This window comes from Notamacropus eugenii, chromosome 1 (genome assembly GCF_028372415.1).
Source record: "Notamacropus eugenii isolate mMacEug1 chromosome 1, mMacEug1.pri_v2, whole genome shotgun sequence".
Lineage (NCBI taxonomy): Eukaryota > Metazoa > Chordata > Mammalia > Diprotodontia > Macropodidae > Notamacropus > Notamacropus eugenii.
The window spans coordinates 29,101,861-29,127,339 of NC_092872.1; the positions used below are offsets into that span (position 1 = coordinate 29,101,861).

The 25,479-nt window shown below is 35.2% G+C and overlaps 1 protein-coding gene across 7 annotated transcripts in view; it reads left to right on the plus strand.

Moving 5' to 3' along the window:
* NFIB (nuclear factor I B) overlaps nt 1–25,479 on the plus strand; it is a 269,499-nt gene that overhangs the window by 200,324 nt on the left and 43,696 nt on the right. For all 7 annotated transcript variants that reach the window (XM_072596270.1, XM_072596289.1, XM_072596299.1 and 4 more), the window contains exons 6-7: nt 1,390–1,508; nt 23,930–24,064. In XM_072596270.1, coding sequence (XP_072452371.1) covers nt 1,390–1,508; nt 23,930–24,064 — 254 coding nt within the window. The remainder of the gene's footprint in view (nt 1–1,389; nt 1,509–23,929; nt 24,065–25,479) is intronic.

A 25,479-nucleotide genomic window follows, 5' to 3' on the forward strand; every position in this document is an offset into this window, starting at 1 on the left:
CAGCTTTCCTCTGCAGAATTAAGACATCTTGACCTCTGACCCATGAATGACAGAACTGAACTGAATGAAGATTAGATGGTACAAAGTTACATTTTGAACTACACATAGAAGAACTAAATTAATACATTACTTTCTATTTTTATAATTCAACATAAAGTCTATAATGTGTTTTCTTCTAGGTAGAATATTACAGCATTCTGGAGGCTACAGTACATGCAAAATGCTTATTTGTTAGCTCAATACAGCGATATTTCAATAGACACAGTTCCAGCACTGTTATGTGCATTAATTAGAAGGAATACTACAACTATACAAGGATAGGTTCACTGGATTTTACCCTGGGGTACTAGGGCGCTGAAATTTAGAGGGTGCAAAAATTAACACATGGACTCCCTCAGCAGCTAGAAGTCATTGTGTAATAATTATTTCCTTTTCCCACTTCGCTGAATTTGCCTCAATTCCTTGTATTATTTTTACATCATATTTTATCAGGTTGGTTTGAGGGTGCTTATGCTGCTTTGCCTCATGTTCTAAAATAGCTTGTTATGGTTCTGAGGATATTGCTGTAAGAAATAACCACTTGTATTAAAAAACAAACATGTTTGTGGCTACAGGTATCTGATAGGGTGGCAGGAAGACATCAAACATTATGACCTTTCACCTTTAAAAACAATATTTTTTCTTCTCTTATGGGGATATGTAGATTTAGTATGTTCTGATCAAGAAAAGTCACTTTTTCTTAAATAAATTGCATCATTTAAATCTAAACCCTTCACTTTCAATTCATCTAAGCAGTCTTTTTCAGGAATGACCACTGGTCAAAATTAAAATTTTGTAGGCAAGAAGAGAGAGGATGCTCTTTTAATAACAGAAAACAAAAGTTCTAATGTATAAAACATTAAAAATGCATAAGTTTCCTTCACATTTAAATGCTTTTTGGAAATAGGGGCAGAAAAGGTTAGAAATGTAAACCATAATTTTTATGCTGTTTCATATGTATATTCAACATATACATATATATGCACCCACATAATACACAGATATGATTATATCATGTTTATTATATGGTTATAAATGCATATACAGACAAACATAAATGATATGCACATGTATGTGATTTATGTTACACATGCATACATACATTATTATTGGTGTACACAACTATAAATTCCTTCCATTATTTATGATTTAAAATGTATACTGCTATTTCAGAACACTCCTAGATTTGTTATAAAAATAATTTTCCTTTTTGTTGTATTCATGGTCCTTGAAATTTCCTTTTGCAAAATTTTCCTCAACTACTTGATAGCCTGAATAATAACGTATTATTGGAGAAGATTCTTTTCCAGACATCTTATAAGAACAACTGTTATATTTTTTTTTTTACAGCAAAAGGCCCAAAACTATATCCATAGATGAAAATATGGAACCGAGTCCTACAGGAGACTTTTATCCTTCTCCAAATTCCCCAGCTGCTGCAAGTCGGACATGGCATGAAAGGGATCAAGGTGAGTTTTTTCACAAGTGATTTCCTACATAGCTGAGAGGATGTGGACAGACACGTGCAAGTAAACATACCACACACATATACACACAAATAAACACAATATTACACATACATACATATATATGTGTGTTATGGGGACGGTTTATTTCTTGGTCAGTTTTCATTCAGTGAAATGAGCCTCAATGAATCTCCATAGACTATATAGAATCTCAGAATCTCATATTTGAAAGAAACTTCAAGAATCCTGTCCATACCTAAGGAAGAATTTATCTTCATATATCCCTTATGTTAATATTATTATTTATATAATGTTAGGATATTTTTAAAGATATTGACTAAATATTTCCTCTATGTTATAAGTAAAAAATAGAATAACTTTTCTTAGGTTTCTGTTCAACATGGTTTATTACAGATGAAACAGTCAAAAGCACAAAGTGCTACATAAATGCGAACTGCTGTTATTTGCTTTTTTGGAAAGTACGGTATTTCGTTTTTGACTAAACTTTATTTCTATGGGACAACTGGTTCTAATCAGGATCAAATCCATTCACACATTTGCATGCGACTTTGATGATGAATTTCAGAACTTTTAAACTGTCTACAAATGGCAGTAGCTGAAATGAACTGTTAAAAATAAATTTTCTTTTTGATTTGTTCTTTTTGCTGCATCTGTGCATATCCAAGGGTAGAACTCTAAAATAGTATTGGGGGAAATATGTAACTCTTAAATCAGGTATTATTGATGCTTTAGGAATTAAGTTTGTCCTGCTTACATATACATACATACATACATACATACATACATATATACACACATACACACGTATACATATATGTCAAATTGAGTATAATATCTTATATGCCTTTTGTCAGATTAAACAATGATCATTTAACTAAACAGATAGAGAACTTAAAGTGGGGTTTCCTTTGTAATTTAATTTTATATAAATAGAAATACACAAATCACAATTTTCAGTGCCCTGAATTTAACTTATGAAAAGTTTGGCCAGTGTGACATTTGCTGCTGGATTTTTTTTAAAGAGTGGAATTGTTGCGGGGGATGCTTTAATAATTTCTGGAGATAACTGAGCATGTAGGAAAGCCATAATCATGCATAGTACCTGGATGCAGTTCCTTCTTCAGAATTTCTTTTCTTGTTTCTCAGGTTCTTTTGCACCCTACTGATCAGATTTCCTAATTAAGTTCTAGTTTACTTTCAGGTAAAACTTGGAAACTTTTTGCCCTAATTATTTTCCATTTCTGCTACTGCATTCAAAAAACATTTGGCAGATTGTGTAAATGTGTATGTTTATATTTGTTTAGGTCATTAATTTTTTTCAGAATTCCAAAAATTGTTCCTGATTTTTCCAGTTTAACATATCAGAATGTTTACATTCAAGATTATATAATGAGAGTTTGCTTTTATAGAATTCTTTAAGGTTACAATGGATATTCCTTATAACAACCATGTCAGGTAGGTGGTACAAATTTTGTCACTCCCATTTTGCACATGGGAAAAATGAGGCTGAGAGAGATTTCGTGCTTTGTCCAGCATCATACAACTACTAAGTTTTCAACCTCTTTAATCACCTCAAATTCAGTTTTCCTTCTAATAAACAATTAGGTCAACTCCCTCCCACCCTGGTCTGACCAAACTCATTCTTCTCAATCTTCCTCATGAAGACCTTTTTATTGTAATGGTTTCTACTAGCATTTAATGAAAAGTAATGATCTGTACAGATTTTGAAAATGTAGAAAACATTTTCTCCCTTGCTTTTCAAACAACTGTGGAATATAGGAAAATCAGTCTTTTAAAGCTACTTAGTTTAGTTCTTGCTTATAGCTCAGTGGAGGGGTGAAGCAAGATGAGGAGTATGAAGAAACTTTTCTGACAAGGCTTTGTCTTACCGCTAGTGTAGCAAACTACTGGAAGAGTGTTTCTCCAATCTGTGCTGGTTAGAAAAACCTTAAATTAAAACCAAAAATTTTTTATCAAACTCAAAGACACAAAGAGTTGTGTCAAGGATAAAGATGGTAGCTGAAGTTGATGGTCAGGTTGTCAGTAACTATTTCTCCCCACAGAAAATTCCTGGTGGGCATTCATAATTTTGTTACTTTTTATTTATATTTTTAGAAATCATTTTGATGTTCAAGATTAGATTTTGGTGCGAGGGGGACAGAGGTCATAGGAACATAAAGGGCCACAGTCAGAGAGAAACTAAGTATATGGAATAAGACCAAGGAAAAGAAAAACAGTTTACATGTAGAGATGATAGACTAGTATTTTTGCTACATGGCTTAGGGAAAGGTTGCTATTAATACCCCCATTTTACAGATAAAGAACCAAAGCTAGAGGAGGAAGGTGAGGAGGAAAGGAATAAGCATTTATATGGTGCCTACTGTGGGCCAGGTATTGGGCTAAAAGCTTTTTATAAATATTATTTCATTTGAGTTGAAATGACCTACTCAGAGTCACACAGCTAGGTAAGTATTGTAGGCTACATTTGAACTCAGGTCTCTCTAGTTCTCCCTACTGTGCTACTGGACTAAGGAATTTTGAAGCTATTAAGTTTTCTTTCTACTCTACCAAAGGAGCCTCAGGTATCATAATCTGCTATACTAGAAATAGCAAAGAAGTTATGGGAAGTGTAGGGATGATGATTGGCAGAGCCCCTACTGATTCTCCAGTGTTATGCCCGGCCAGCCTAACAAATTCTGATTGCCCAGACTTCTGTCCTTTCCCAAGAAAAGGGATTCCTCAGGACAGATTGGGGGAGATGGCTACCATCCAACGGACTTTCCTACAATTTAAGTTGGATTTTGTTAGTGAACTAATCCCAGTTTTTAGGAAACATCCTTTTTAGGGAGCAGTTTGTATGGCAATGACGAGAAGAAGTCATTGGTACTGTTACTTGTTTTAAGGTATTTTCCCTCACTTCCTTTGTAATCCACAAAAGTATCCTGCTTGGGGAATTATGCATTTTCCAGTGTCTCCTCTAAAAGTGAACTCACATTAGTTTCCCCTGTTTCCTCATTAAGGAACCGCTTAATTAGTACCTTATGAATTTGAATTCTGTGAAAAAAATCAGGGAATTAGATAGAGGAAGTAATAGAAATTAAAAAAAAGGTAAAATAGAGAAAAGGCATTCTTACAAGCATGACAAATAAGTAAAGCTCATATGTTACTGCGTATGTGCCAGGTTTACTCCAAACAAAGCTATATTTTCATTTCCAGAGAAATTATACTGAAGACAGAATATTTTAGTAGCAATAATAACAGTGCTGCTAATTATGTGTGGGAAGGGATGTATTGCAAAGAAGTGGAGGTGTTCTTTATTGCAAAAAGTGTCACATCGTAAAAGTTGATTCCTCTACCATTCTATTTAATAAAGGCAATCTCATATCATATTATAAAACATTTTTGAAAAGTAGAAGGGAAACTGTCATTCTTTCTCCTTTGTTGAATCATTTTATTGTCTTGGTGATTTTCCTTTGTCAAGATGACTGGAATTATCTGAGAAGTCTAAAAAGGCATATCATGTTAAGAGGAAGAGGGAAAAATCCCTTCTCAAGTGTGCTTAAAAATCTCTGACACTTTAATATTGAAGCCCTTGACGACTTTGTAATATATACAATAAAGCTTTAGAGGAAGAAACCTTCACCTGTTAAGAAATAAAGAAGCTAGAGTACATCCTATCTTTGTAAATTTTATAGAGATAAATGAAATGTCTTTGTTCCCTGGGCTTATTTTTTTAATGGGATAATTAAGTACGGTGTAGTACTGTCCACCTTTAAATCTTTTAAGTTAATACTTTCCTCTAAAGAGGAAACTTTTGGACATGCATAAATTAAGCTTCTTAAGGGCAGGGACTTTTTATTTGTTTTTGCTTTTTGTCTTTTGCTTTCTTGTTGCCCTGTAGTTACATACATATGGTGGCACCTAATACATATGTATGTCATATTGGCTTCCTGGCACCGAAAAGAGACAGGCAAGGATAACATCTTTTTTTTCTTGCTTTGTGCCTGCCACAATTTTAGTGAGTAATCAATAAATATTGGTTGATTGACCTCCTTCAACTTTTCCCTTTCCACCAAAAGCAGCTATGTGACACTGTAGATAGATAGGGTATTGGATCTGGAGTCAGAAAGACCCGAATTCAAAAGCAGCCTCAAGAAACTTACCAAGTTATGAGACCCTGCACAACCCACTTACCCTTTGTCTGCTTCAGTTCCCTCATCTGTGAAGATACTATAATAATATCACCTACCTCTCACATCTATTGTGAAGATCAAATGAATAGGGTTTGTATAGTGCTTTATAGAACTTAAAGAGCTATATAAATGCGATCTATTGGTGTTTATTCTCTCTGGATAAGAAATCCCCAAACCATTCGTTTGGAATTTATTCCAGATGAGGGCATCACAAATGGCATAACTTTAATCAAATACTGTTCTTATTTCACGCAATTTGTATAATCATAAGAAGGCTGCATATTTTAAAATGGAAATTCAGAAGTTGAACATCCTATACACACCCACCCTATTCTTATATTTTAAAAATTCTTTAAAATTGTACTGCCTTGATCACAAGAAATATAACTATCATATTGTTTTTAAGAAGTTTCTGTATTGTAATTTATCGGATTTCAAAACAGACATTTTAATGAAATAATATTTAAAATAGTTAAATATTTTTTTCAAATTCAATTATCTATAATTTGCATAAATTTAATCTCATAAACAGTGATGTGAATTAGATTAATCAACATTTAATTCTCTGTTTTCATCTCTTACATTTTTCAATAGAGGGGAAACAAGGCTAGACCTCATGACAAAGAGAAATAAGGCAGCTCCTAACTGTTAATCCTTCCACCCTGGAATATTTTCCTCTTGGAGGTCAGATCCTGTCCTATCTGTGAGGCTGTCATTATTATGTTCTCATTGTAAAAACTCCTTCCCCTGTGCCCCCTCAATGCATACAATACAAACATACACAAAGATTCACCCCCACAACAGATGCACATTCTATACAAATTCTCTTTGTGTATTAACTGATTAAAATGATACAAGTAAAATCCTCTATGTCTGTTCTTCCATTCAACTCAATTTGATTTGAATCAATTCAATCCAAGTCTTGTAGTTGAGAAATATTTCAGAATCTCCTTGTTTCCTAATTTGAGATATTGTCTGATTTACATTTTGTTCTTCTGACTCAGAGCAGTGTTTTGTTTTGTTTTTTTCCCCTATCCAATACTCTTTTCTTGGAAACCTTACAATAATCCCTCAGGGGCTACAGCTCAACATGTCCAAAACAGAGATCTTTCCCCCCAAATCCATCCTTCATCCTAACTAGAAGCAACAAGGTAGTGAGTGGATAGAGCACCAATCTCAGAGGCAGGAAGAGTTGAGTTCTAATTTTGCCTCAGATGTGTACTAGCTGTGTGATCCCAGGGAAGCTATTTCACCTCCCTGTGCTTCAGTTTCCTTATGTGTAAAATGAGGTGGGGGTGGGGAAGGGGTCTGGATGTACTTGATGACTTTTAAGGCCCCTTCTAGCTCTAAACTTTTGATCCTATGAACTCAGACTTTTTATGTCAAAGGCACTGCCACCATCCTCTGGTCACCTAGTTTCAAAACATCTACATTTATTCTTGACTCAGCCTTTCTATCTAAACAGTTACAAAAAGCTTTTCAGGTCTACCTCCATGTCTCTTGCATCTGTCCCCTTTCCTTTACTCACAAGCCACCACTTTGGATTGGGTGGTACACTAAATCCTAACTCTATCTGCTCTCACCTGAGCTATTGCAACAACCTCCAATTAGTCTCTTCCCTATCTAATTTTTCCTCCACACAATGCCCAAACGATTTTCCTAAATCACAGTCTTTAATTTGTCCTCCACATATCTTATTTGTACATAGTTTTTTGTAGGTTGTCTCTTCCATTTAGCTGACGTCCTGGAGAGCAGGCATTGTCTTTTGCCTTTCTTCATGCCCCCAGCACTTACATTGCAAGGTGTCTGGCATATAATAAATGCTTAATAAATGCCAATTGACCGACTGAATGATTGGCAATATCACTTCTGTATTCAGTAAACTCTAATGTCTTTCTACTTCCTCTAGGATAAAATATAAACTCTTCTGTTCCAGCCTTATTACACTATCCCACCCTTCACGTACTCTGTGGTCAAGTTTAACAGTTCCTCACACATGGCATTGCACCTCCCGTCTTGGTCTTCCCTACTTAGGATGCCCTCCCTTCTCACCTCCATTTCTCAGAATCCCTAACTTCCTTCAAGGCTCAGTTGAAGAGCTGGCTTGTATTTATAAGAGGTCTCTTTTGATTCCCCCAACTGCTAGTGTCTTTGCCTAACAATTATCTTATATCTGCTTTGTGTCTCTATTTGCACGTGTTGTTTTTCTTGGCTAACTGACCAGAGATTGTTTCCCCTTTATTTTTATATCCCTAGGTTCTAGCATATTGCCTGATATGTATATAGTAGATGCTCGTGCATTGATTTGTGACTGATTTTTAATATTTGAAGAGAAATTGACCAAAAAATAGTCTTTGTCTAAATGTGGAAGAAACTAAATCTAGTTCTGCTTAAATACCCAGATGTCTGATAGACGCTAAATGGTATGTTTAGAAAATTCTCAAAGATTCCACTATTGATCTATTAGTCATGTCATTTTCTTTGCTAAATATCAAATGAAGGACTTTGTCATCAGACTTCAAAGGTTTGTTGTTCAAGATTAAGATCAAAGGAAAAAAGGTATCTTTATAGTAAAGCCAATTTAATCCGAGTCCAACATAAAGGGGAATGAAAGGTCCTGTCATAAGTGCATTTTTAAACAATTCAAAGGTGTTTGGAACTGGAAGGATACAAGCAAAAGCTGGATTGGGTACGGTTTGAACTAGACAATCTCCAAGGTCCCTCAAAACTCCAAAGGCACTATGATTCCAATACAGTAAATTATCATTAATTTGACTTAATGACTTTGGGAGTTCTGACTGTTCAGACAGGACTGGGCTTATGACTAATGCAAACAAGATGGTTTTGAGAGGTCACCCCAATTTTTAGTTTTTAGAAGTACCTTTAATTACAATATAAGCTAAGTTGGAAGGTGCTTGATTTATTATTTGATATGCTAATTAAAAACACTTTTGAAAGTGGAAATTTTATCAAGAAGTAACCAAGAGATTTGATTACTATAGCTCTGGATTTTATAGGTAGAAGCAAGCAATAAGAGTATATTCCTTTTCAACTTTCTGAAATTCATACATTTCACTGGTTTATATTTACTCTCTTCCCAGTCAGTCTGATTTAATGAAATTGTCATAGATTTTCAGATTTTAATTAGCTGTATATATCAAAGAGTTGCTGCTGAATTCTACTCCGTCCACATCATGCAGTACTATGAGGTAACGCAGATATGTATAAATATCAAATCAAAACAACCAGCATATTGCCAGGAATATTGGCAGAAAAAGGATGATGCTAACATGGAATCATGGTAGGGGTAGTATATATTAATAGCTGACATTTATATGGTGTTTTAAGGTTTGGAAAATGGTTTTTTTTCTACTTTATCTCATCTAAGATATACCAAAGCCCTGTGAAACAAATATTATCTCTGTTTTACAGATGAGGAAACTGAGATCAAAAAAGGTGAAATAATTTATCCAGGGTAACACAGCTAGTAGTATTAGAGGTAGGATATGAACCCTGATGAGTTCTGATACCAAGCCTAGAGTCTTTTCTACTATAACATAAATATTAAATATATTCTACTTTAACATAAATACATTATAATCCAAGGTAAGAGACTTGGATTTGAATTCTGCCTGCAGTTTTTATGAACTATCTATGGGCAATCATTTGAAGTCTCTGAGATTCTCTTCTTATCTGTGCAGTGGGGATAGCAAGTACTTGTACTACTGACTTTAATCATGGGGTTTCAAGTTAAAAGGACACTTAGAGGTCCCCTGGTCAGTAGGTCACAGATTTTGAGCAGGATCGGACTTTAGAGTCCATCTAGATTAATCTGTTTTACAACTTGGGGCCCAGAGAGATTAAGTGACTTTATTTGGCCAAAGTCTCGCAGGGAGTGACAGAGCATAGATATGAATCCACGTCCTCCCACTACAAATCCAGCATTCTTTTTGTTGGATCCACTCACAGGGTTGATGTGAAGGAGGTACTTTATAAACCTTGAAATGCCTTAGAAATGTGAGTTAGGTTTATGCCCACTAGACCAGAATGGTGTGGCACCTGGGATAATTGCTGTATTGTCATTCCATCACTCAATATCCCATCTACTTCCTTCCCTCCCTCCTTTCCTGCGTCTCTGTCTCTCCTCCCGCTCCCTTTTGTTCTTTTTTCTTCCTATTAATTATGGAATTAGAACTAAAAAGGATCTTGGGTATTATTTACTCCAACACTCTCATTTTACAAATGAGGAAACTGAAGCAAGAGAGACAGTAGGGTGCAGTGGAAAGTGTGCTGGACTTTTTTTTTGTAACAAAGACCTAGAAATGAAGTGTATTCAGTTGATTGACTGGACATATTATGGTATATGAATGTGATGTAATATTACCCTATAAGAAATGACATAGGAGATAGGTTCTTAGAAACTTGGGAAGACTCGTATACCTGATAGGTTTGTACAATAATTACAAGAAGGTAAAGAAAGCTTCAAGAGACTTAAGAGCTCTGAACAGCAGCTCCAAAAGACCAATGATGAAGCATGCTGCCTATCTCAAAGCGCATAATGAGATAAAATTTCAAACACGACATGGCAAATTTATGAAATTGTTTTGTAGACTAAGTGTATTTTTAAAAAATATTTTGGGAGGGAGACGAGAACTCACAATTGTGGTTACAAAAGAAGGAGGTGGAACAGGAGTATTCACCAAAGGATTTTTTTAAAGTACAAAGAAGAGAAGCAAAGGAAGTTAAGCAAGAGTCACAGACAATTAGGACAGCTTGGAAACTATTGTGTTGAGGTTATTATACACTTTCAAAAACCAAGCTATATGTTCAATGCTCATGCTATGCCAAGTGCTGAACTTGGACTCAGGAAGACCTGGATCCTGCCTCTAACTTTTACTAGCTGTGTAAACATGGGCAAGTCACTTACCTTTTCAGAGCCTCAGTTTCCTCATTCATAAGATAGAAGAAACAATGCCTGTAGTAGCTATCTCACAAAGCTATTATGAGACTCATATGAGTTAATAAATGTAAAGTACTCCATGAACTTTAAGGCCATATGTAAACTTCATCATTATTACCCTTATACCATGATGTCTTTCCCTTTCCCCCTTCTTATCTTCACCTTTGCTTATGTGGTAGCCTCATTGGGTCAACCATTGCTCCTAGAAGTTGTTGCTTAGTTCCACCGATCTTAGCTAGAACTAAAAAGGTTGTTGATCAGTACTTTATATGAAACTAGTTTGTAGAGTGGTAAAAATGCCCAACCTTTATAGCTGTGAAAAGCTATGAGGAATTTGGATCTATGGCATCTTCATGATTGACAACTTATGAGCATTCATATCAGATGAAATTGTATGCCTGCAGATGGGTGGTCCAAAAGAGCAAAGTAAATGAATGATTGAATGAAAAATGAAAAAATTTGTCATTTAATAATTGTCACAGGATTTATGGATTTCAGATGAATTATTATTCCCCAAATTGAGAATCTCTAAAAAGTTGAGTTGTGAAATCAAAAATTGTCATGATAAATCTTTTTAGGGAGAAAGAGATGGATTACTTCTGTTTTCAAATCTGTATTAAAATTTGATCTTAAAATATTAAATATTTTGTAGTAGTTTGAAGAATAGTCCTTAAATAGAAGCTTTGTTATTTCCTACCATGTAAGCTTGAGTAAATTGAGGCCTTCTCAAGGCCTAACCTGTAAAATGAATGCACTGGATTTTAGTATCTCAAAAGCTCTTTCTATGAGTGTAATTTTTTCTTTGAGCTCTCAGGCTACTACAAGTTGGGCTTTACTCCCCTGCTGTTGGGCTGAAGACTAGCACTTAGAGGCAGCTGAAAGAAACCCTCTCAATTTGAACATATGGTATTGAAGAAGGAAAAGACATGGGATGAGAGTTTGGGCCACCTCTCCTAAAGGAATGGTCACCCCTTTGGTCACCCCTCCTCTTCTCAGCCCTGCAGAGCTGGAGCTAGAAATTGACTTGAATTATGCATTTTTAGAGAAGTGGCCAAAGCTGGCTGCAATAAATTTTTATATACAACACTTCTGTCTTTTTTCCCCTGCCTTTTATAAAAATTGCTTCTAAAAGAAGTGGTCTTTAAAATTAAGAATCGATGATAAGGAAGCTCAGTTACTAGCCCTGGGGTGTATATCTTTGATCCAGTTGAAGAATATTGATCCAGGACAATAAGAGTTGTACAAGGCAAAAATCTATAAACAGATTATATTTTTCTTCAGAGTAGTTTGAAGCTGTCATAGATTAGGCACACACACACACTCACACATACACACACACCACTTGAAGAGCTTAATTGTTATATGAAAAATAACCTTTAATGACAAGTCAAATGGAAAAAGCATCTTAAAAACCATCTAACGATACCATCTTTTAGAACCATTCAAAAACAGCATTTCTATTCTTAAACAGAAAGTAATTGTTTTTAAAAGTATGTTAACGTAAGAAGACTCTCATTGGATCATTGAACAGCAGAAGTGTTTATGTGCTGGGAGGCACCATATGTTTTGGTTTGTACCTGAGGAATGCACAGTCCTCACAGATGCATAGGCCCTGTCCTCAGCGATTCTGGTAGAACAAATGATTGATAGAGATTGAGTTATTGTAACAGAACCTTGTTATGGGATCAGTGTCTCCTACTTTGAAAATAAATGACTCAGCCAGTCTGAAACATTTATTTTCCCTAAATGACTAGGGATGTAGCAATAGGAGACCATTATCCTGTGACAATATTCTGTTTCATTGACATTATCTCTTAAATGTAATGGGTCCATTACTAAATAGAGGTTTTGTACTGATCAATTTCACATGATTTCCAAAACCATTAGGATAATAAATATACCGTCACATAATGTCTTTGACAGCATATTCTTTTTTCTTTCATTTACATTTGTGAGAGGGAAAATATAGATTTAAGTTGAGCTCAAACATGACAATTTATACTTTTCCTTGGCTACTTTTATCCATGCATATTATATACATAGTTATAGTTCTGTTGAGTTACTGAACGGATGACCTTCAATTTTTCTTTATTTTTCATCTACCACACTAACCACATCAAATCATAACTGTTCCCGAACAGTTTCTTTCAACCTCAGTATAATGCTTTTATTTGATAACAGTTTCAGAACCTTTCACACTTTCCTGGAAATGAACTATAGTAACACATCAGTTAAATCACCCCCAATCTACCCTTAGAACAGAGAACAACATTAGTAACAAAAGAAACCTTGAGTTGTCTAGGAACGTAAATGTCTCTAAATGTATGGCTTTTCCCCAAATGTTCTCCTTGAAAAACTCATCTATAATCTTGTTAAATTAGAACTCTTCCAGTATCTTTCTGACTTTTACAGTTAAGGTTACAGTATTGATTTTATTTTATAGTCCAAGGCTCTTGAATCCTTTGCACTAATAAGCCACCATAGCCAGGAGGTTTTCCCTGCAGGCATGTTGAATCTCAGTAATTTACCTATGCCAATATTTAATAAGTGACTACAATATACTCCAAATCCAGCATTATTGTTTGATACTCTCCCCCACCCCCCTTCAAATTAGGTTTTCTGACAGTACTCAAGACACTTTATAATTGTCAATCTGCTGAAATGAAATCACTTAATGGACAAAGGCATCTTGAAGTGTTTTTTAAAAGCGTATTCATGTATTCAGTATTCATTCTCTTAGCATGGTTCTTCAGTCTTCAAAGGATTTTTACTTCTCAGTAAGGTGTTATTGTACACTTCAAAGGGGTTTGGGCTTTATCTTTGTTCAGTGTAGGTGTAGCCTAGAGACCTTTTTTACATAGAAGGATGTGATAAATGGAGACTTGTACTAACATGCTACTGTGCTTGAGTTTGGCTAACTATTGAACACACACACACACACACACACACACACACACACACACACACACACACACACACACACACAACCCTGATTGAAACGACTGCTTTAATACTTTTGGTTGCTGAAAAGCATAGTAATGTACTTAAATAGCAGTCAAGATAAAACATCTTTGTACTTAAAGTGGAGAACTCCTACTAGCCTGCCCCCCGCCCCCAATGACTATATTTTGTTCTATGGAAAAGAATTAGTCTATAGAGAAAGAATATTGGAGTGAATGTCTGCAAAATTGTTTTACCTCGTCTTGGGGATGTAACTTCTCATTTTCCTAAAGTTATTTTAGGGTAGACTAAATGTAAATTGATAGGAAAAGATAATTTTAAAATATGGCAGCTAATTATTTTTTAATCATCGGGAATCGTCTTCAAATGACTGTTGAGGGATTAAGTCCATATGCCTTGTCATAATATTCAAGGACTTGTTAACTTAGGTTGTGCAAGGTACTTATTCACATAATTTGCCATAAGTCAGAGAATCAAAGGATAATAGAACTTCAGAGTTGGAAAGGACCCTAGTGAGATCCCCTTTACTTTCCTTAAGATTTATAAAAAATCTCAAAGCCTTTGCTTTGAATCAACTAAATTGTAGAAGTTATATTTTAACTAGAACTACTGATAACAAATCCAAGTGGCCACAAAATGTCAAAAGACCTAGAGGAAGGCCTAAATATCTTGGAAAGATCTTTAAAAAAAATTATAGAAGGGCATGGACAAAAATACAAAATGAAAAAGCATAGATTGACTTTAATAAGTACCATTGAAGGGAATATCCACATTACTGAGATATCAAATCCATTGAAATATTCAAGAGGTATGCTTAAGTAATTTCATTTAAATTCTTGAATTCTTAAAAAAACCCAAAGTTCAGTATCTATTCAATAAACATTTATTAAGCAACTACTGTGGACAAGGCACTGTGATATGTTCTGAAAATACAAAGAAAGATGGAAAGATAAATCAACATTTCTTTAGTATGTTGTAAAATCTATTCATGAACCATTATGGAAATGGTCTTAGATGACTTCTGAGGTCCTTTCCAATTTGTAGGTTCTGGGATTCTTTAATAGTCCCTCCTCCCAAAGAGCTTATAATTTAATGGGGGAAGTCAATGCATAAGTTAATATAGTAGAACCTGAACTCTGGTATGGGTGAAGGAGAAATCTATAGAACCATTGTACTTTGAGAAAATTTGTGTAGCTTGATTTAAGGTATATATTTCTTACTGTAAAGCCAACAATCTATAGTAATGATCTATTATTAATAAACCATCATTTCATATGATATATGTAGAGTTATTCCAATATTTCATTGTTGTGTTATCTCAATATTTCAATGAATCTACCACTTTATCAATCTGGCTACTTCCTCACCTATGCAGAAGATGGTAATTCATTGACACCCTCTCAATCTACATGATCCTTTGTCATGTTCTCCTTTGAGACCTCCTTAAAATATCTGCCCAACGTATTGGTAGCCTTCTTGTCATACTTGTTAATATTTTCATGGTTAACAGTACAAATTTAGATACTATATATCTATTATCCTTTACTGGACCAGCCCATCTACTTTTCTGGTCATATTCATTCTTCATGCTTATTTTTCCACCACTTGTACACAAGTTAACTTTGGTAACATGTTTCAGCCTCTTTATACTCACTATATATATCTTTCCATTTCCAGCTATACAATTTTCCAGATATGACACAGAATGCATTTCTCCTTCTATTCAATTCTAGGTCTAGCTAACTCATCTATCTGTAGGTATATGTTCTGATGAACTTACTCAATGCTATGTACTTACTGCATATCATAATCTTGGGAAGATAAATACATTCTTCATCCATTTAGTTTTTCCTGTATAGATTGCTAGGTAATGGCCTAGCATTATCTTTTGAGTAGCTTTTGATTTCGTTGAGGAAGCTTTGTAATGTTCCAGTGATTGATAAAATTTTGATTGCATATAATGTTGTGGGCATAAAATTATAGTACTCATCAATAAATTTGGTGCATGATCTTTGACATATATTTGTAAAGGAATATATAAGGGATTCAGTAAGAGAATCTACAGACTGATCTTTTTTTTTTTAATCACTTATATTGTTCTTGTTTGCCATATGAGGGCCTAGGAAATCATATGGGAAAAAAAAAAACACCTCACAATTTTATTTACATTCCTAAAGCAGCGATATTGATTGAATGATCAACTCATACAGGGATGTGTCTAGAGGGGCTAAAAAGGAAATGCCATATTATGACTTCACCCCCTGAAGACTTCCTTCCTCCCCAACATTTTGATGCAGAAGAAATTATTTGAGGCATTCATAACATGCCTATTCAGCAAGGCAAGGTAATTGAACAAACATGTGTTAAGCACTTTCTTGGTTGAATGAATGTTTGTTCAGTGGTACTTTGTGTAATAGGTCCTGGCAATTCAAAAAGGAAAAATAACTGGCCTGGTATGGTGCCCCCTATCTATATCCCTGCTACTGGGGAGGCTGAAATTGGAGGATCTCTTTGAGCTTGGGAGCTCCGAGCAGTGGTGGGCTAAGCTGGTTGAGTGTCCATACTAAGTCTGGCACCAATGTGATGAGCTCTTGGAAGCAGGGAGCCACCAGGTTGCCTGAACAAGGGAGAATTGGCCCAGGTTGGGAATAGAGCAGGTCAAATAAAACTTTTGGGTTAATCCTGTGTTTCTGCATCAACTGTTTTCAATCAGCAATGAGGTTGGACCCAGGAGTGTCTGTGAGATAGAAGGAACGAATCTAAAACAAAACAAAAACAAAGTAGTCCCAGCTCAACTAACTTTTAGTCTAGGAGGAGTTGGGGGTGGAGAGAAATCTGGGTCTGCATACAAGTAAGTATGGTACATCGTTCACTGTGGCTGGGACAAAGGAAGTCATTGTGCTCTGGGATATTGTGATCACTTACCGTTGGACAAGGTCAAGAAAGATTTCATGGGAGAGGTAAAATTCGAGCAGAGTAGAATATCAATAGCTGGAGATAGGGGAAAGTGCTTAGATGGAAACATGACAGCAAAGTCATAGAAGTGGGATCTTTGCTGAGGGGCAGTGGCCAGTTTGACTGGCAAACAACCTACCTATGGGAGAAAGAATAATATTCATTAAGAATAGCCAAATAGTTCAGAAATAGATTTTGGAAAACCTTTGAGGTGAAGCTAACTGTAGTGTGGTAGGAGATTCTGTAAGAGAAAGTGATTTGGCTGCTGACTTTGCCCAGCCCTCCCTCCCTCAAATCCAATTCACTTGTAAGTCATGGCATCACCTTCCTGATGTCATGGTCTTCTTTGAGAATGAAGGACAAATGGCAGCCGCAAACAGTACAGTAGGCAATGGGGAGTCCTTAAAGATGTTTGAGCAGTGGAGGGGTGGAAATCAGGCATATGCATTAGGAATATTACCCTTGGACCCTCTTTAAAGGAGATTAAAGGAAGCAGAAGCTAGAGGAGGTGGGAGAGATTAGTGAAATGCCTTTGCAACAGTCTTTGTGACAAGTACATGAAACATAAAAGATCAGGCTCAGAAGAGTAGAAGTTATAAAATAAACAATTTGGAAGAGGAATATGACAGTGGCTACTTCTGATTAAACAACTCTCTTTCCCTCTTCTCCATTACAGTGACTACTTGTACTTTAGCGATAGGTATAGGTATATGACCCAGGACAGAAATTTCTAAATTCTGTCTTACAGTACCAGCAACTTCTGTTCTCTATGTACTCAGATTCTTTTCAAACATCATTCATCTTCTGTGCGAGGAATTTCTTTTCTTCATTCTCCCCTCGTCACCCCCCAGACATCCCATGTGAACTAAGATTCTTTCTCCATTAGTAAAATCTTTTACGATGGTTGACAAACCTAAAAGAAAGCTATTTTTCTTAAAGGAGGGCAGAGAAACACCAGAGGATGTTTGGGTGAGAGTTGAACAGCAGTCTATCCTAGATGTTCAAGATACAATAATAACTGGCATTTATATAGTTCTTAAGAGTTGCAGTGTGTTTTACACACGTTATCTCATTTGCTCTCACAACAACCCTTTGAGGTAGGTGTTACAGGTGTTATTCAGCCAATTCATGAGCATTTATTAACCATCTACTGTGCATGTCAGACACTGAAACAGTCCTTGTCTTCAAGGACCTTATGTTGGAATAGTCCATATTCTTCTTCCCATTTTATAGCTGAGAAAATTGAGGCTGAGAAAGGGTAAGTGGTTTGACCAGGGTCATATAGATAGTAAATGTCTGAGGTAGTATTTGAACCTAGGATTACTTAACTCCAAGTTCTCTCTACTATGTCAGGCTGCCTCTTATGCAGCAGCAGAATGTCTTATATCTAAGATGTTACTAAAAAACAACAACAACAACTAAGTATGCAGAGTTGTAAAGAATTAAAAATAAATAGAAATGCTTTTACATCTATAAGGATGTAGAGAAATAGAGCAATCCAAATGAGAGAAATAAAAGTGTAGACTAATAAATATTCATTCTGTTTAGAGCCGATGTATTGGATTATTACCAGTAATTGCTTCCATCCATACAAATGTCCCCTCTCTCGTGTTCTTCTGCAAACTTTTCACACCAGAGGTGCAGTGTGAACAAGAGTTCCCTACTGTTTTCTTCACACCTTAAGTTCCTCCTGGTACAAAAACAGGAGACTGGCAAATGTTTAGCAGCTGTGATAATGTAAAAAACAAAGTAAAAGGTTTTAACAGTGCTTGAGAAGAATTATTTTAGATGTTAAGCACTTGGTAAATGGAAGAATCTGATTTAAGGACAAGAAAACAAAATAACTATTTTCTCAACTGAGTTTTTGAGAAGCTAATAACTGGCGATGCCTATATATAATATTCAAGTAGAAATCTTTAAAAATTCATCTGTCTTATAAAAAAAGAATAGCCAGTGTATTAAGAGTAAAAAATGCATTGGATTGTACAAAAAGGCTAAGTGAAGTTTGAGGACTTGGTCACCTAGATAGAAATGTATTATTCCATAAATTAAAAATAAAATAAATTTTAAAAAAGAAATGCATTTTTAAAGCACAGTAATAAAACAGGTAATATATTTTAATTTAGTCAGCATTTTGGCATTCTTAAAATAGCTTCCAGAAATCCAAGAAATTCTTGTGTTATTACATAATTGACTGAAGTAGATGAAAACCCTAAGTGTCATTATGGAAGAAAATAAAATTCAAATATGTATATCTATATATCTATCCATAAAGACATGTATATCTATCTATATATAGATATATTAAAAAATCTGCATCTAAAGAGCTTTGCCAATGCACCCATTTTCAAGAATAGGGAACATGCCTCCTGTGAAGATTATAGAATCCTATTTTAAATCTTAAGCATATTTGAAAAGCTCACATATTGCAGGGCTGCCTATGAAAATGGAACAGGTGTCCAGAATAGGCAGGTGTTAAGGTGGATGTTTGAACTTGCCCTAGATCACTAGTTGACTCCAGTGAAGTTCTCCTAACAGGTGGCTAGCTGATTGGCGTGCCATGTGACATTTATCCAGGGAGCTACTTGGATGACAGGCTGCTACAGACAGAGGAAGAGGGTCTTTGCTTTGATGAGGAAATTGTCCAAACTCATGTCTCATTAGTGTTTCCTAAGGTTCTTTGGAAGTGAACAACAGTTTAATTAAGGGCTGACGTAAACACGTTTCTGCACACTTTCCCTGCAGCATTTTATCACATTAGAATTGATCAAAATTGTTGCCTTGGGCTGATTTGAACAGATATACATCTGGAGCACCATTTGTGCAAGCTGCCGCTGAGTAGACTGCATAGGCTGGGTTTCACAGTGCCTCTTTTCACATTCTGCTTCTCTTTGTAGATGAGTTTACCTTATTGGGAAAGAAGTTGATCTATTTATTTTAAACCCCCTCCCTCTTTGATGTGACGCTGTAAAATATATGACACACCATGGCTTAAGCCAAGCATGATACAAAGTATGAAAATGAGAGGATTTTAAGCGGAAATAATGAGCTATGATGATAACTCCCTAGTTTTTTTTAAAGACATGTTTTAATGCAAGATTTGAACAAAATGGATAAGAGTTAAAACCCATCATGTCAGAAGCTCCGTAAAATGTGCCTTGTATGTTAACCCTTTGTGCATTTGACTTATTGAAAGAAAAGCTTCTAAGCTGCATATCATCTTTAACATTTGGCTTTTAATAGCAAGAGCTAATCACCTAATTAGAAATCCACATATAGGAGTAAGCAGTAACAATAAACCCCATCACTTTCAGGTTTTTGTCACCTTTTCTTGACTTTTGAATAGGTGTTTTTCCTCTTTATTTCCCCATTGTCCCTCTCTTTGATAGCAAAATGTGCCCTTTAACCCCGCCTTTGATTTCTTCTTGTTTACAGAGTTCTCATTCTTTTCTTCTTTCCTCCTTATCTTCAGATTATTTAAAATTCCTTCTCATTCCCTTCCCTGGGTTCTATCTCTTCCCAACCTCCAATTTGTTCAAAGTTCCATGGACTTTGGAAATCATCCTGTCTATGAGGCAGATCATCAATAAACATTTATTGAGTGTATATTATATTAAAAGGGCAGTTCAGTGGCACAATGGATAGAGCACTAGGTCTGGAATACCTGAGTTCAAATTCAGCCTCAGACACTTACTAGCTCTGTGATCCTGGACAAATCACTTAACCCTGTTTGCCTCATCTGTAAAATGAGCTGAAGAAGGAAATGGTAAACCATTGCAGTATCTTTGCCAAGAAAAAAACCCAAATGGTCTAATCGAGAGTTGAACATGATTGAAATGATTCAACAAAAACAATATTATATAAAAAATTTATATACTCAAACAGAAACTCACTCTGTCCTCAACTGGCATAAGCTGACTTAAAACCAGTCTGCATAAACATGTATGTATGTAAACAACTGAAAACCATATGAAGTTGTATACCAATAAATAATACTTTATGTTGTACAAGGTGAGTATATGAAAGTGTTGTTAAGTCAATCAGCATTTATTAAGTGCTTACTTTGTGCCAGGCACTGTGCTAAGCTGAGGCAAACTGTGTATGTGTGGGTGCTATCTTTGCTAATTCCCTACAAGAATGTTCAGCTAATTTTCAGGGTGTTGAGACAGCTGTTCTAATCAGAAGGTGTGGCATGTGCCAAATAATGGAAGCAGGACAGTTTAATTTAAGAAATTATAAGCAAATTATCTTGGCTACAATATATAGAAATAATGGTCCATGATATTTAATGACAAAGATTGATACCACAGATAATAGAGAACTTCTATATTTATTTTTTGAACTGGGGAGTGATGCGGCCACAATGATGTTCTATTATTCTAGAATCTTTGTGTGATAAGTTAGAGTAAGATTATTTGGAGGCAAGAGGTGCAGAAAAAGACTGTCGCAGCAATCCAGGTATCAAGCGACTTGGAATAAAAGGAACAGAGAAAGAAAGACAGACAGACAGAAAGAAAGAAAGAAAGAAAGAAAGGAAGAAAGAAAGAAGACACTCATTCTATTTCTCTTTCATTGGCTTGTCCTTAATTTCCAAATCAAATTTAAATTCCCCATTCTGGTTTCAAACCCCCATGACAATCCTTTTGTGTCTCTCTTATGACCTGCCTCTCCCTCATGTAAACATCAGACAAACCTTTCCTTGGCTCTTAAAATGCTTTCGTTAGTGTGATTCTCCTTTTTTTTCTGTTCCATCCCTCATACTTGAATGAGAACATAGTTTGAGAAGTAAGAATTTGATTACCGGAAAAGAAGGCAACAAATAACTCCTTCTCGTATGTACCCATACTTGTATCCTTAAAACCTGATTGCTGTGAAAATAGAGAGCGGGTACTTAATAGCTTAAAAGAAAAAATATAATAAAAGTTACATTTTTTTACTATTCTACTGTAATAGCAAGTTATATTCTACATCCTTTAACTTGTCATTCTAAGATGTCTCAAATTCCAAACCTCACTTAATCCTGTTTCATTTAATGAGGCTATATCTTTATAAGAAAATAAAATATAATTAAACTTAATAATACTATTATTTTCTTCTAAAATGAATCCTATAAAATATGGACCTCAGTAAAGCCCATGTGTTTTTAATAAAAACTGCAAACTGTTTTTTACTAATCAAGAAAGGGGAGACCCTTTGTAATACTCATAACTCTTGCAAATAGTTTTTGTCCAATCTTTCTGGTTTTCTGCATCTGTAATTCCTAGGTGTATTTAGAACATGAAGGGACCATTAAATCAGTACATGCAAGAGAAAGAACAGAAAGAATCCTAATTACTTCATAAAGCTAATTATATAATTTTAGCAAAGAAAATGTCTAGGTAGCATCTCTAAAACTGCATAATCACCTGTGTAATACGAACTTTTGCATGAACACCTATGGTTTGTGTGTCATCCCCCATTTTAAAGGAACTCGTTATCGTGGATTCAGCTGGTTGTAATGAAAGTCTTGAAATAATGAGCACCAGTGGCACTGCCTTGATTTGGTTGATCTTCTCCAAAGATCACATCACCAGGTGCATTCATCCTAAATGGGAAAGACCATTTGTGTTTAAGTGCTCCGAAATGATTTACAGTTATACTTTATAATTTGTATGACAGACTTCTTAGCAACAGATTGACCATATGTTAATTTTGTTTGAAACCTCATACTTGAACTCAAAGATAGTTGGAAAGGCAGTACATTACAGCAGTAATAGAAAGCCACTAGCATCCTTTCCTGATAGTCCATTTCAAATTAGAGATTCTAGTAGGGGTTGTTTAAACTGTGATTACAACATCTATAAAAATGAGGCAGTTGGAATTGATGATTTAAAATAGCTCATCTTTTCCAGTTTTGACAGTCTATGATTTTTTTTGATTGTATATCATATAGCATGCCACCCTCAATCAGATTAAAAATGTGTATATTTTTAATATCTCTATTTCATTATGTATTAGTCATACATCAATTTTTAGCATTATTTAAGGTCTATTAGCTGCAGTTAACCCTAATGTTAAAAGCTATTTATGCAAATTAAATATCTTTCTTCATTTTTATAGGAATCCTAATGACAATATTTTAATTGGCCATTTTCTTTTTTAAAGCTTATTTTCTATTTCTGGAGGTATAATGTATTAGGTCTCTGATTGTCTGTTTCAAAAATGTGCTATTTCTGACCAATGTAGCAGTAGTAATCAATTTAACTATATTAGTCAAAAACTATGACTAAGAGAGCTAATATTTCTAGCTGATAAGTCTTTTTTTTAAACAGTGATATCTGTCATTGAACTGTTCGATGATATGGTAGCAGAGTGACAAAATTCTGAAATCAAATGATTGATTTTGTTAAGTGCTTTTTATTAGGATGAAAGTTCTTTTCTTAATCATTAAGACCTGAAAGTATAGAACTATGAAGCCATTTCTCTTCATTTTAAAAACTTGATTTTTAAAACATTCTCAAAATAAACTGTGAGTAGTATAGATTTCATCAGTACCAGAAAGCTTTCCTTTACGATGTTTTCTTTAGTAATGACTGTCTCTATCAACTTAAAAAAAACTAGAGCAAAATCAATATGTTGAATTTCTTTTAAGGCAGAATAGTGGTACCAGTGCTGTCCTTGGTCCTGTTAACCTCGTTCAACCTCAGGATCCACCATCTGTAAAATAGGCGAAATAATAGCGCCTACCTCACAGGGTTGTTGTGAGGATCAAATACAATTATAAATGAAGTTGATAATAATTACTCTTTGTAAACCTGGAAGTGCTTCATAAATGTTAGCTATTGTTATCACATAAGATGTCAAACAAATGGTATCATCGACAGTTTAAGACGCTAATTCATTCTCTCTTTTCCAACCTGAAAGATCCTTTATGACATCTGTACTCTGTTTGCCACTATTTTATAAACAGTGTGGTCTGGGGCCTAGAAAACAAAGACTCCTTGAAACCATTTAAATTTAAATTAGTGGGGAATGTCTGGGCAAGGCTTTATTTGAGCCACAGAGAATCAATAAACAGAGTTCTGCATCTTACTCAGAAGGCCACCGTGTCACCATTTTTTTTAACTTTCTCAGAAAAAAAAAAGCACACACCAAATGAAGTCTTAAGTCATCTTTAGTAAGAGGTAAAAAGTGCTATATAAACTTTAAAGTGAAAAGAGATGTACCTGCTTTAAAAGGATCCCTGATTAAAAAAAAAAAAAAGAGTAGGATGTTGGACAAGAGTATCTGTCCTCGGGCTCGTTCATTTGTGGACTGTAGCTTAACATTGCCAAAACCGTTTTTCACCCTTGCAGATATGTCTTCTCCTACTGCTCTGAAGAAGCCTGAAAAGCCATTGTTTAGCCCTACATCTCCACAGGACTCTTCACCAAGATTGAGCACTTTTCCTCAGCACCACCATCCCGGAATCGCAGGAGTAGCACACAGTGGTGAGGAGTTGCCTAGAGAAGGTTTCTTGTTTCTTTAGCTTCTGGCCCAAGTCCACAGCAATGGAGCACAAGCTGTAATCACCATGACCCTGCCAATGGGATCCTAATCCCATATATTTTGTTGAGGGAAAAAAGAAAGGTCATCAAGTAGGTTGTTGAGTTTGGAGTATTTTCAAAGGCATAAAGTCACATAAACAGTATTTCTGTGGGTGAAATTTGCTGTTCATTCATCAAGATTTATCTGAGAGGGAAACAATGTAAATTGGAGGATCCTACGTTCAGAACCAAAAACTGAAGATTTCTTTTCTTTCTTGACTGCTCACAATGCTTCTTTTACCAACTAATTATTCTGCTTTGCTTCATAATGAATTATTATTAGATGGTAATAATTATTAAATCATATTTATATGATGATTTAGGGTTTACAAATTAAAAGAGAAAATAAACCAATGTATCTACTTTGCTGAATCATCACTCTACTGGCAATTACTTTAGCAAAAATGAGAAATAAATGAGTGTTTATCAGTATGATATACATGTATACACACATGTATACACAGACATACACACATACATTTGCCTTGTTTACCAGATAATAGGATTTAGACTTAGAAAAGACCTTTGAGGTTATTTCACAGTTGAGAAAACTGAATAGAAGGGAAGTGGTTTTCCCAGGGTCATAGAATTAGAAAGTCACACAGCTAGAATTCAATACATACTATCTGCAAACTCTTATCTTTATATATGAATATGGTTCTGAGCCTGGGAAAAATTTCAATTCTTGATTTCTCTCTCTCTCTCTCTCTGTCTCTCTGAATACATATACACTATTATATTCTTTAGCTGCTGTACATTTCTAGAGTGGAGGATAGTTCCTTCTTTTTTAAAAATACAGATAGAATCAGATTTTTAGACCTTAATATAAAGGACAATCCAAGTCCAGTAATGAACATAATTGTTATCCCAAGGACGAGCCAAAATTTGGAGAGTCTTATCACCAAGTTGACTACAGGTGATTTTTGTTTCTTTTGTCACAATAACTTTTAAATTATAATCCACTAAGCTATAGAGAGGGTTGTATTCTGAACTGGTAGAACAACTTCACACCTATGAAATTACAGGTCCTTTGAAGTAGTGAGATTCACAGTGGACTTTAAAAATGTCAACATGCAACATTTAGTTTTTGTTATGTGTTAGTTGATTTCAAATTGTCTTCTGCTTCCTCCAAGGCTTAAGAACTAGCACTATCTAAAATGAGGAAAGTTATAGTTAAGAGAAATATGTACCAAGGGGCAGGTAAGCGGCCCAGTGGGTAGAGCATTGGCCCTGGAGTCAGGAGGACCCAAGTTCATATATGACTTCAGACACTTGACACTTACTAGCTGTATGGCCTTTGACAACTAAGTTAACTCCTA